Source organism: Lygodium microphyllum, chromosome 5 (genome assembly GCF_053477565.2).
Source record: "Lygodium microphyllum isolate KBCC chromosome 5, Lygodium_microphyllum_v1.1.10, whole genome shotgun sequence".
Lineage (NCBI taxonomy): Eukaryota > Viridiplantae > Streptophyta > Polypodiopsida > Schizaeales > Lygodiaceae > Lygodium > Lygodium microphyllum.
In genome coordinates, this window is record NC_141139.1 from 51,086,172 (window position 1) to 51,099,926 (window position 13,755).

The 13,755-nt window shown below is 41.1% G+C and overlaps 1 protein-coding gene across 1 annotated transcript; it reads right to left on the reverse strand.

The window, feature by feature from the left end:
• Positions 1-2,769: 2,769 nt before the first annotated feature.
• On the reverse strand, positions 2,770-11,024 carry LOC148035815 (protein IQ-DOMAIN 3-like). The gene is made up of 5 exons (XM_087677828.1): positions 10,401-11,024; positions 9,465-9,770; positions 4,477-4,686; positions 4,263-4,394; positions 2,770-4,102 (listed from the first exon to the last, which is right to left on the reverse strand). Exons 1-5 carry the CDS (start codon positions 10,497-10,499, stop codon positions 3,383-3,385), a joined length of 1,467 nt encoding a protein of 488 aa, XP_087533954.1. The 5' UTR covers positions 10,500-11,024; the 3' UTR covers positions 2,770-3,382.
• Positions 11,025-13,755: the final 2,731 nt, after the last annotated feature.

A 13,755-nucleotide genomic window follows, 5' to 3' on the forward strand; every position in this document is an offset into this window, starting at 1 on the left:
GCAAGAGTGCAATGTGCTAGCACTAAAATAGAATGGATTATATTTTTTGGGTTGAGATATAATAATTTAGGTTCCATCATCCCAAAGTAAATAGTGTTTGATTGCAGAGGCTTTTGGTAAATTGAGTACTATTAAAGAGGCAATTCATAAACTTTCTATTGAAAGGAGTGCATGGCATGCCATTTTTTGGGAACAACTTATAGCTAGTGCTCAAAAAAGAAAATCCTCAAGGTAAAAAACCTTCTAATGAAAAATATAGGGGGTGAAATGACTATTTTTTTGTAATGTGATTGATTTTATTAAGGTGCCAAGACCCCCCATATAGGTGAGGCAAATCAAGTACCAAGACCATATAGGTGAGGCAAATCAAGATTAAGCTGTCCCTAGGAATTGAGCTCAGCCCCAATACCAATGCTTTATTTTAGGTGAATTTTTTTAATGGGCTAAAAATATGGGTACTTGAACAAATCAACAAAAAAGAAGGCACATTTTTTAGCCCCTAGAATCATATTGATTGCCGAATATTGAAAATATTGGCATAAAGATCGAGTTTTGATTGCCTAAAATGGCTATTTCTACAAAGGAAGAGTATGGAGCTTTTTGTAAAGCTCGTCTAATTTCCATTGGACAATGTAAATACCTTACTCTTTTGGTAAGACAACAATATCATGCATTATTTAAGAGAACTTACATGTGTTAGGTGATGGTAATTGCTAGAATTAATTTAATTTCATAAATCTATCATTCAAATACTTTTTGCAACAACACTCCTAATATACTTGTGTCTCATTTGGACTTATTCTTACTACTCAAAAGAGATTCATTAGTTAATCCATATATCACTTTACTAACAAATATGAAGTGGGACTACAAGTAGATAAATGTGCATGCTACCAATAATGCTAGGGCTCATTTGGCATTTTTCCATACACTTGCTCATGGTTAAGTTATAGCCATCCTTTCCAAAAAAAGTTTCATTTCCATCAATGAAATGTGCAAGTATACTAATGCTCATTCATAATATCCTTAGTACCAAGATTCATAAGAGAACCATGACCTACGTATCAACCTTATAAACACCCTGTTAATTATATACTACATAAACCATAGGTTACCAAGACTATAAGACATATTGATGGCAAAATTCTCATTGTATATATTTATTGAATGAGAGAAACAATAATTGGCTAGCTTGTGTGTGGCTATGAGGATGAGCATACATGACTTTAAGTATAGTTAAGTAAAAATGAATACAAGCCATTCATGATAGTCTCAAAGATGATGATGGCCTAGTGATCAAGGATTGGACTCCTAATTGTGAGGTTGAGTTGATGTATTGCTAAGTGTATCACTCAATTGAACATCTTTTTTCAAGTTGTGTGTTCATAAAATTTTAGGCTCTTTCCAACTCTAACACTCATGTGATCCTTGATAGGGTCATTGAGAAGGAGGGTCCCAATGTGATCAAGCTTTGTTGTTCATTCAACTTGTGCATAGGAATAATGCCAACATGAGCTTTGATTGTGGTTAATAGCAGTGATTGCGTAGGTAGCTTGGATAAGTGGATCCATTGATTTCCCATATAATAATGTTGAGCACGTGGTAGAGCTTTGAGACCCACTGTGGCTTCTATTGAACTCTTCATCAACACTTATGACTGTAAGCCCTTGGTCTCTTGTTCCTTCTTGATGAAACCCTTTTGTTGGTAGTCTTTGGAGTTGTTGTGTTGTTCTTAGTAGCTTTGGCTTTCCCCTTTTAGACTTCGTTCACTCTCTTGACTAATACTTGGAGGGGTGTTCCCTCCCTTTGGGTGTTCATGTGTGTCTCATCTTGGGGAAAATATCTTATTTGTAGTAGGGTAAAGGGGCCAATAAGGAGATGCTCCAAAAATAAGGTGCATCCCACACCAATTTAGTGACAATTTTGCAAAAATGATCTAACTTTTTAGCCACTTAAAGTTATGACACAAAAATTTTCATATCACATATAAGCTTAATGTGGATTAAGCAATTGAACCATATTATTTTTCCTATATTTTGAATTTTAGAAAATCTTTAAAAAATGTATCCTTGAGTGTCACTTTATTGGCCTTGCATTGTCAATCTTATTATGGACCCTTTATTTATAACTAGATCTACTGGATAAAAGTATCAAAATGCCCCATAGCTTCTTTTTTGAATTTTGCATGATACATTTTGTTTGACTATTAGGAAATATTTAAATAATTCACTTGAAAGATTGTTAGGCAACACCCTATTGGACCTTTTGCCCTATGTCATTTTAGAATGTATGCAAGTCAATGCACGTTTGAGAGGGTGAGAGAGAGACAAGACATTAGATTGATGAAAGAAATGAGTCGTAGTTTCAATTCCAATCATTATATGTATCAACATGTTCATAAGATGCATGCCACTCAAGATACCAAATGGTTTCTAGATTTCCAAATGGTCAAAGAAACATACACACTTCATTTTTGTGAAGTCAATGTTCATTATCTCATTTATGCATGAGAAGAAAAAACTTTATGATAAAGTTTTTTCTAAACTTTATCAGAAAGTTTATCCACATCTAAACTAGCGAGAACAAACACATACGCATACATGCAATGAACTTTACATCCAAGAGTGTTCTAGATCATGAGCCTAAGCATTTACAACACATCAAGAGTCCACTGGCCAAGGCCACTGCCAATTTCATATAAAACATCTAAACCAACGTTCATGAAAAACCGAGATTTGATGTAGAATAAATTGCAAAACTTTCAAAAATAACCTGCGAAATTTAAAGAAGAAGGTTTAAAACCTTGAATTTTACAAGATTTGTAGTCATGGAAATGGCAAATACAAAGAAGTCGATTCCAAACTCTCTTCCAAGGCTTTGAGTGATAGGTGTTTGTGGTTGGTGTGAATTTGATTCCAAAATCTCTTCCAAGGTTTTTGAGTGAAAGGTTATTGTATGTGCCACCAAAAATGTTTATATAGCAGAACGTTTCACAACTTCAGCAGGCATTAAAAAATGACAGAAACTCAAGGTTAGTTACTCCCAAAATGCAAGGAACTGTACTATCCATATAAAAGCATTAGAATTACAGATATTTTAGCATAGGCAGAGGCAGACTCAGCGATGTGGTGGGAGGAGACTGGGCAGAGAAAAACTCTTCCCAAGCTCGTACTCTACAATTGTAACTGGCAAGGCATCTCAGCCCAGCGTCTTCCAGTGCATATATACATAGCTGCTTCAGTTTTCCTCTGACCAATCTTCTCCTCAGCACATACACCCAGATTGTGAAGTCTCTCCCCTTTGATAGGAAACCCAGAAACCCAGAAGCATAAGCCTAGTGTTCCTCTCCTTCTTCACCCAACACAGGATCAGGCCAAGTTCATCAAAATCTCAAGGGTCCTGAATGTGCATTGAGGCTGGGACTTCTTTGAGGGCCTCCTGGCTGCCTAGTCAGCTTCAGGGGGCCTGAGCTGCCTACAGCAAAGGATTCGTGGAGAGGGAAGGAAAGCCGGCCTCTTGAGGACGAAAAGAGATCCTTATCTGGAGTTCCAGGGTGCTGCTTTGGTGTGCTCTGAGACCTGGCTTTTGCTTTTGCTGACTCTGTGGTTGCCATATAGCTTGGAATACCAGGAAAACTCACCAAGCTTTCATCATCGTGCACAGAAGAGCTTGCAACACTATGTCTTGAACTGAACTTGGTGGGAGCAGATATCAAAGAGAACGTGCTTCTTGTGGTGGGAGTGCCACTTGCTTCTTCATCCAAGACTTTGCTACTCTGAGGGCTGGCGTAGCAGACTCTGTATGATGTGGGTTTGACGGGCGACTGGCTATATGCAGGGTACTTCAGCTGTTCAGAGGCTGCACTTGATACAGTTGAGCTGGAACGCCTTGGCAATGAAGACTTCTGTTGAACTTTTGGGATACTGCTAACCTGTTTTATTTCTTCTTCTGGGAAGAATGAAACTTCGAACTTGTCTATAGTGTGGTCATTCATCCATGATCTGCTGGCTATCCACCTCTCTAACCAATTCCACTCGTGGCTCAGTTTGTCATGGTTATCAGGACCAAGCATAGTGTCCGAGTATGGATCAGTTCTCCAAAGCTGCATCCCAAACAGGTTAGGGTGTCATAGTTGCATATCACAACATGAGAGACTGCTTATGAGATAATATATCCACACTTATGCTACTATAGAGGAAGGAGTGTGGTGCCTCCTTATAGAGCCCTTTAACCTTCTATGAATAACCGATCAGTGCATATACCTTGTGAGAGAATGCATATGCCAAGGCTCTCTCACGCCTTGCAGCAGCTTCATGCTTGCCTCGTAGCTTAGCCTGAACCTCTTCGGAAGATTGTGCACTATGATCCCAGTCGTCTTGATGACTGGCATCTGACTGCAAGGCAATCAAATTGATGAATGAATAGCTCAAATGTCACAACATGAACTTCAACAAAACAGAAATTATGGACAGATACCAAGGATCTTCCAGAGGCAGCTTTTGTATCTTCTTGATTCGTTTGGCCCAGTCTCCACCCTTCTGACCTCCTTGCACGAACTTGTGTTTGCACCCTTACAAGGGCCTGCATGCACTGGAAGGTAATGCTTGCTTGACGTCTTACTGCGTGACCACGGACAAGAGCCTGCAATCTCACCAAACCTTTCAATGCTCGAAATGCTTTGCGTGCCTGAAAAGTCAACAGATAGCATGTCAAAACTCCAGTGCCTGGTCATTAACCTGCATAACACAGCTAGAAATGACCATGAGGCTGATATGCATGAACTTGTAACTGCAAGGGGCACTGTAGGTAGTTTTTGAATCGAGCAAAGGGCCTAAGGTCTGCCACAAGGATGCTGTCCTACTATTTGTGCATATCAAGCCACTCCCATCCCTCCAATCTTTTAGGTGGCCACACAGTTTGGCAACATGTCAATGCCTAGAGGGCCATCCTACAACTTTTTGGCACATGCAACACACATTGGTCAGCCACTCTAGTGTCTTCATGTCACGCACTTCAATGCCACATGTAGCACCTTGTCAACCATTTGTCTATTCAATGCCACCCACTTATCAAACACCTCACTGAATCTTCCATGCATCCACTACAGCCAAGCACGCATGCATTGACAAGACATTTCAATTCGTCGAACTTCACAACTTGGTCAAACTTAATGCAACTATTACATGTCTTAGACTCCCAGGACCCGTAGGACCTTATTCACATGTTGGAATGGCAACTTGACCCTCGTTGGTCTTTATATGACATAGTTTGCTCTTGGAAGAGCAAAAACACCTAGCTATCGTCAAGCTAATGGAAGGTCTCATGCCCCAGTTTCACTCACGATTACAGCATTTTGATCTTGCATTTGAGTGTTAGGCATATTTGGTCAACCACTATGTGGCTTGCAATCATACCTGATGTATCAAGTTATCATCCTTTACCATTGAGAGGGATAGCTATCTATACATAGGCAAATTGAGGCCACAATTGGTATGCAAACTGGTTAGGCCCAAACGTGGGAGCTAGGTCAGCCTGCCGCTGAAATGATCAAAATGACAACCATGCTAGAAATGAAATGTGCTGTGTCACTTCCACCTTCAGTGTCTAGGACACATAAAATGACACACAAACACAACATCAGAGCTCCAATGTCCTCGTCTAACTTAGACTAAGGCTTACAAGTAGGAGATGACTAGATAGGATGCACAACTGCTAATAGCTTTCTCTACTTGGTACATTTAGGTTTCAGTTTGTCTTCCTTGTCTTTGATATTAGCCTCCCTTGTTGTAGCTACTCTTGCATTGCATTCACGTTTCCATTGTCAAAAGGTGCTTAGGCAAGAGAACAATTCCCTTGTGAGATTGCTATCCAAGTGGCACCTTGCAACATGAGCATATCCCTTCTTGCATTACCCCTTGCATCAGAATCATGAGTGTAATTGGCGTTTGGAATGAATGAAAACCTACAAGAGTAGGCATGAGGGCATGACCCACATCCACCCAATGTATGACCCCTCAAAGATGGGCCTCTTCTCACCGCTGCAAGCAGTGCCCTCCTTCACATCCACATCTAACCCTCTCTTGTCTCCGCCTTCACCTCCGCATCCACATTTGATACTCCCATCATGTGAAGATATGCTAGGCCTTCCAAAAAGAAAACACACAATGTACAAACACAGCTAAAAACACAATAAACTTAGACAAGAATGCAAAATGCAAAAAGAGGGAGAATGAACCATGTAAATAAATGAATGAAGACATCTAACTCTTGTGCATGGATCCCTCTGTGCATGGAGTGCTAGAGTGTAATACCCTCTGTGCATGGATCCCAAGTGCTACACTACAATAAGAGTAGACTAGAGTCAAGACTCCAGAGTGATGTCATGCAGCATTGGGGCCAATCAAAGATAAAAATGACTGAAATATACTGTCCTGGATGAGGAATATGCTGCTGTGGAGCAGGAGCAGCTTAAAACACAGAATCTATGGAGCATCCGGCAGATAGAACAGTGCAGATCAGAAATGAAGCTGATGTGATGCCACATGGCGGTTTGCTGCAAGTTGCCTGCTTGTCTAAGCAAAAAGACAGCTGTATGTGATGCTGTGGCACCTGTAACCAGGCTGGAAGACCTTGAAAATAGCAGCAGCAACAGTTGGTGATGTGTAGCTAGTCAATGCAGCAGGGATTTCCTCGTGGATGCTGGCGACAGCAGGAAGAGGGCCACTAGGCAGCTGGCAACAGCCTTTGAAGTTTTTCTAGATGGTTGGCAGCAAGGGAACCTCTGGATGAGGGTAGATGTGGGTAGACTGATGATGGCAGCAATTTAGAGTAATGGGGTGCAAGGGATAAATGGGATGAAGAGCGGTGTGCACATGGAATCCTTGTGTAGAACAATTTGGAGTTAGAAGAAGTCTCGTGTCTCATGCAGAATGGCAAAAAGTTTGATGAGCTGAAAAAACCCAGAAAAGATATGATAATTTAGGGGGCACATTTTGGTAGCTCAACACATCATGTCCCCCAATCCTCCCTCTAGCCACAATCCCACCCTTCCCAAACCCTCTCCCAATCCCCCCTAGCCCTATTTTTCCCCACCTGTTCGAGGCGGTAAGCACCTCCTTGATGATCTCTCCTACCCTAGGTAGCAGCCATGTCCTAGTGGTCTATCTTGACTAGTTCCACCTCATCCTTGGCAACTTGGGCTTTTGCTTGCCACACGTAGTTATTTCCACAAGAGTTCTTCAGCTGTGACCCTTGGTCATACATGCGAGTTGCTAGTCACAAGATGTTCCCCTTCCTCTAGAAATGGGAATCTTTGCGACTCACAAATCTCAAAGTGGCAAGGTGCATCTACTAGCCCCTCCAGATTGACCAAACTACTCCTTCCCTCAAACCACATGCACCAGCAATTGGTCTAACGAGAAAGTACTGGAGGTCATCCAAAACTAGGTGATGGAGTAGGTGTTGTAATAGTCGGTGGAGGTGGGCTGGAGCTATTGTTGGAGCAATGGCCCATGATGGACATCAACTGATAAATTGGAGCAAAGGTCCCTGATCTTAGCATTCTTCTATGTACCACATAGCAATGGCATGTTTCATAGATATGAATGAGTGCCCACTTCTACATGGTAGCAAAGGCGTAGTTGATGACTTGATTAATGGAAGAACATTTTGTGGTTCAAGGGGTAAATGTCACACCCCTACTACGATCTGAGGCTAGTACTATGGGGAGTGGATGATCATGTCACCCTCTACACCAATAGCCAAACATCCATGCATGGCACACATTCAACCTCTTCGTCTTTGACAACACTAAGCAGGAATCTATTCGACAACCACTAGAGTTATCCAAGTGTATCCATATTACATCCCAAACCATCTTCACTTTAGTGGAGCACAAGATCCTAAACATAGTCGGAAAAGAGCTATAGCCAGCCCTTGTTGGACACATTGATATCATATTGTTGCACAAGCATATTCTCCCCTCCTCTCAAGATAGCCACATCAGGAAAATCTTTCTAGGATGCTCATTCATTTATTGGGAGTATGTGGTACATGCACATGGGTAGAGTGGAGGAATGTGTGCCTTGGTTGGTCTGAGCCTTCTGTCTTGTGTGAGAAACCATGGGACTATTGTCGGTCTTGTGGTTCAAGCTAAATATCAAAGGGCTTGCATTGGTATGCTCAAAATCTATGTGCCAACCAAGGTTAGAGATTGGAATGTTCTCGTATGAGTTTTGAGATATTAAGCTCTACGTGAGCTGGCATCCACTACACACCTTGGTGATATGTCAGGGTATTATTTACTCGCATGTTAGGTGATTGATATGAGGATACACCGGTGATTCTACACTTGGACTACACCCATGTAGTCCATCCTTGGTTATGGCACATTCATTGTGCCATCTCTTCTTTCCTTAGCACGTTCATACTAGTGACCGAGTGTTTATACGTTGTGGTACTTTCATATGAGGCTTTTATCATGCCGTAGACTTAGTTCTTTAATGCGGAAGAAGAAGAAGATTTCAGCCCTATCTCTCTATATGCTCAAGTCTCCCTTGCTTTATGCATACGCTCTTGGGTTCTTCACCTCTCTCCCCTCTTGTTTGTTTTCAATGAGGTTGTCCGACTTTGGATGCACCCACATTAAGTGTGGGCCCCTTATGTCAGAACATTGATTCGGCATATGAGCACAAGCAGTACACAAACAGATCAAGAAGCTATGGTCTAGAGACTGGGATCAGGTGACAGAGATTGCAATGGACTGTTGGGAGTCAAGTAGGATCTGTTAGGAGGAGGCCCTTCAGGAGGCAGCAGTGTTGGAAAGAGAAGGCACTATGGCAACACCTAGCAACCATCCAGTACCTGCTACGTGACTCCATGGGGGCCACACACTTCTGATATGGGAGAGGAGATGCATGGACAAGCTGCCCTAGCTAGACCACACCTACCCCTTCGGCTTTGCCCTCTTCCTACTGGTTGTGTCCTCTACACCTTGGCAAGACAGATCTACAAAAGATCTAGGCTACATTATTGGTGAGCTTGACACTTGTAGGAAGAGCTGTTGCCACAGTGGTAACTCTGTTTCTTTGAATTTCCAGGGATTATCATCTGCTGTCTTCCTTGCTGTACATTGAGGTCCCTGCTTGCAAAATTCTTCATAGATGGTAGACTAGAGTTGCATCTTCAAAATACCTAATTTTCTACTCTGCAAGAAACAGACGATTGCAGCAATTTACTGCAACCAAGAGTCGGCCTCTTCATTAGTTCTCTTGATGTATGAAAGACCCAGAAAGGTTAAGGACAAAATTCAACTAATATATGATTTATTTCCATTCAATAACCTTGAAAATGAAAAGGAGGCAAACCAAATGAAGATAAGAGGAAGGCATTTATCACATACTTCTATCAAACAATCTTCAAAACAACAAAAAAGAAAAAGACAACTCAATCATGGCTCAGCATACCAGATAACCTCTAAATGCAGCTTGAATCTTCGTGGCTGCATATTCCTCCCGATTCCAACCACTATACAGCAGTCCAGATGCAGCCTCTGTTAATCTCACTACTTCAGCAGCAGCTTGGGCAGCTGCAACTGCAGCCTCAGCCGCTGCTGCAGCAGCCATTGCCAATGCATGCTTGTTTTGCTCTTCATTGGGCAATGCTTTTTCTGCTAAAGACAGCTGGTTTTTTGTGTCTTGAAGATCCACATAACCCTGTGGCTGTGATATTTTTCCAAAACCCCATCCTCTTTTGTAATTGGACGCATTCTTCTGCATAGGAAATGCATAGATGTGAGACAATCACTAATTTTCCTGATCACTGTAAACTTCAGCAACAAATTATTAACTAGATCACTTGGACTGTGCTGGTTACTAGCATTTTATGCTGACAACCTTACTATCAGACTGTGGATGAGTTGCAAGGGTAGAACTAAGAGCCTGAATGTTGACAGACAAAGGTGGTTTGAGGGATCCATGATTTGACACCGAAAGGGGCAAAATAGTACCAATGGCTGATGATCTAATAGCAATGTGCTTTAACTATGGCAGACTAATTTCAATTGTTATTTAGGCCTGATAACATGCAAGGGCATAAAACTGTGTAGTCACATCAATATAGTCTATCCTGATCTAATGGAGATGCCCTGCGATATGGCAGCAATCTGGGCCAATTCGTTGTGGCATTGAGCATTTGCGGCACAAACTAACAGCATTGAGTTTGAGCTTCTGCTTAGGTAAATGGGACAGTGCGTAAATATTTCATCATCAATTCATCTGCTGGTACTCCAGTTACAATTCAAGCTGCAAAGTTTGTCACTACAAGCATACCATCAACTCCACTGAACACTAAATGGGTTCAAAAAAAGGGTGTAGTAAGAGTCAACACCCCAATTAAGTTACCTGTGGTTCCCTGCTTGATTTTACTTCTTTGTCTCCAGTTTTGGAAGGCAAGAAAGCCCTCTTCACTATGGAAAGCCAGCTCTCTTTCTTCTTCCCCATTATGCTACACTGCGTCTCTCATGGAAATGGATCCAATTAAGTACTACCTGGATGGAATTGGGGCCCGAATTCGGTTGCAAAGGAAAGCTTGCTGAAGCAGACAGGGAGGAGAGGGAGAGACAGCAAAAAGCCCTGTCTTCTGCTGCAAAGCTGATGGGCTACGAGGTAGCCATAGCCAGAAAAGCTCCCCCTCTCCCCCCCCCGTCCCCTTTCCGTGTTACCTCGTCTCAGGTAAAGGCACAGTGGCCTGGAGAGGAAGAAAGAGAGATCAATGGAGGGGGTAAAGATGCCAATGTATCACAAGAAAACAGAGGGAGTCGAGATCAAATCGCTGTTTGCTGTTTATTTTTCCATAGCGAATCCTTGCCTCCACCTACTATGATGGAACCTACAGCGAAAATGAAAGGCACCCCTGTTCCATTGCATGGTGGGCTTTTGATTTCTTTAGTATGCGCCACCATTAATGAGCTTAGAGTTGTTTTGATGCCACACCAGAGACCGTGCCATAGCTGGTGAACTGAAAGCTGCTACGGCGGAGGCAGCTGACACCATGGGCAGGCTTTTTTTGCTTGTTTTTTCCCAAGTAAAGAAATAGATAAATATGCACACTTTAACAACACAGTGAACACACACACAGTCACTTATTTTATAGTTACATATAGTATAGAGTCTAGACAGTATTATGTGTATAATTTTGTTATAAATCCATAGCTCTTTCTTTAACTGTTTTGAGAGAGACCTGTGTGACAGTCTTGACTGGTACTTGGAGTCAAAAGTGTGCATCTATCAATAATCAAACCCATCAAGGGTACTTTGCCAAAGTGTGAATATGTTTACTTATTATCCCTTGAATAGTACTCTTAGTACATGGCCCCAAAAGTGTGCTTCTATCATAAAGCCCAAACCCATAAAGGGTACTTTTGCCAAAGTATGAATGTGTCTACTTATTATTCTTTAATAGTACTCTTAGTACATGGTCCAAAAATCATTCCAATCAGTGTAGAGCCCATGGCACTAGGTAGATAGTGCCTACCTCACTCTTTCTCAATTGTGTGAATTGACTTTACTTATCCCTCTAATAACAAATCATCATTCATATGCCAGAGCCAAACATGCATTAGCAAGCATGGCGAAGTTGTACTTTTTGCATGTAAAACTCGAAATATGAAACTTTCCACCGAGAAAGAGAAGGTGCTTATGTTTGTGCACACGAGTTTGTGTTCAGAAGCAAGGTTGCACTTTACTACATTGATATACACAACAATCACAAGCACATGTTTGCACATTTATCCATGCATTGGCAGTTGCATAATTTGTTTTAATTGGTTGCTTGCATATGCCATGGTCTACAAGTTGAAATTGACCGGAATTGGGTGATAGTTGCTAGCATTGTCAAAAATTGTTTGACACATAAACAAACATTGGCTAACCAAAAGTCTACCGCTAACGTCAATATAATGTGAAGATTATGTCTATCAAGGATACACTTGAACATTGCAAATGCACCCTTGAGAAGTTAGTTTATTCATTAAAGCATGAAAATATTTTCCTTAGAAATTTGTTTTTAATTTAATATCTTTAGGAAAATGATCAACTTTTGAGCTTGAAAGCGTGTGATAGGAAATGAGTAGTTAATACACTGTCAATATCAAGCTAGAGCCTAATTACGCACCGCCATGGGAAATGGTTGACAATTTTGTGAGCACACCTATCCTAGTGGCAAGTAGTTATCTTGTCCATTACTATTTAAACATAGGGTAGTTGATAACTTTTTAATGTCAAAAGGGTGGGCATGCTTGTGTACAATGGTCTTTATGCATGGGTTGCCTACCAATACACATTCTAGCCCTTCTTGATTTTGTGGTGGAATTCATCTAGGGCACCACCAAAAAGTGCATGGGCAACTTATCAATAAGGAAGCTTCCTTGTCAAAAAATAAAAATAAAAATTGGTAGGGAATGTAGTAGATGCAACTTACTAGCAAGGAAGCTCCCTTGCCTAGAAAATTAGAAAAAATGGGTAGGGAATGTAGCAAATGCAACCAAGAAAGCCAATGTAGGCTTAGCCATTTCTTTAAAGGGGGTGTGCTTACCACATAAAAATAAGGTTTTTATTAATTCTCTTACATACTTGTGGGCACCACCCTTAACATCCAAGGAGCCCTTTTCAAACCTTGAAGAGGTAAAAGTGAAGTTTGTTATAAACAATTTGTGTTTGCATGAGAAGCTTCAAAGTAAGGAGGTTTTTTGCCCTAGAGGTGAATGAACGATGTGCTTAATAGATGCTCCTTCCTTAAATTGATCAAGAAAATGAATTGTTGGGTGGATAGTTGTTGTGTACATAGTGATATTAAGTCAAGGCTTGTATGTTTTGATGGTTTTGTTCTCAATTTCAATGCTTGTGCAAGTCTCAATGTACATTTGGACTTAAGTTTGTCAAAACTTTCAAACCTACTTGGCGTAGTTAAAACTAACGAGATGCTAGTTGGAGATAATTGAGTATTGGTATTTAATGACATGGCTAGTCAGGTCTTGATCTATTTCAATTTCAAAGTTTAACCCCTTCTTTCAAGAAGAAATATCTAAAATCATGAACATTATGCAAATGGAACTTAGATCGATTTGTCTAATTTGCATGTGTTTATGCATCTGTGTGTGTGTGTGCGTGTGCGTGCGTGCATGTGGGCGTGCTAGAAAGCGAAGAGAGCTTGAGAGACATTCACCTATGGCTTTGCAAAGCCCGAACTTCAGCATGGACAAGCCCCATGGGATGTCTTCATAGTAAGAATCCTCTCCCACATTTTGTTTGATTGATAGTCTCTATGATTATGTGAAAGTTTCAATGACCTAACTCATTGTGATGTGTAGTGAACCCCATTCTTGGTTGCCTCTAGCATGTTGGGTGTTACCAAAAATGTGCCAAGAGCCCAAGATTAACCAAGCTAGTTCTAGGTCCATTGAGGAACTTAGACACTCATGATAGTAGAAAACTATGTATGCAACACTAATAATAAGTTGAAAACTAAATAAAATTAGTTAGAAAACAATTCAAAACTATGTATGCCATGCTGATAATAAGTTGAAAACTAAATAAAATTAGCTAGGAGAAAACTATGTATGCCACACTAATAATGATGCCAGGAGGCATATTTCACGGTGGATTCCGTGAGGTTTTACAGTGATGCCAGGAGGCATATTTCACGGTGGATTCCGTGAGGTTTTACGGTGGATTCCGTAAACTTTGATGACCGGGGCTC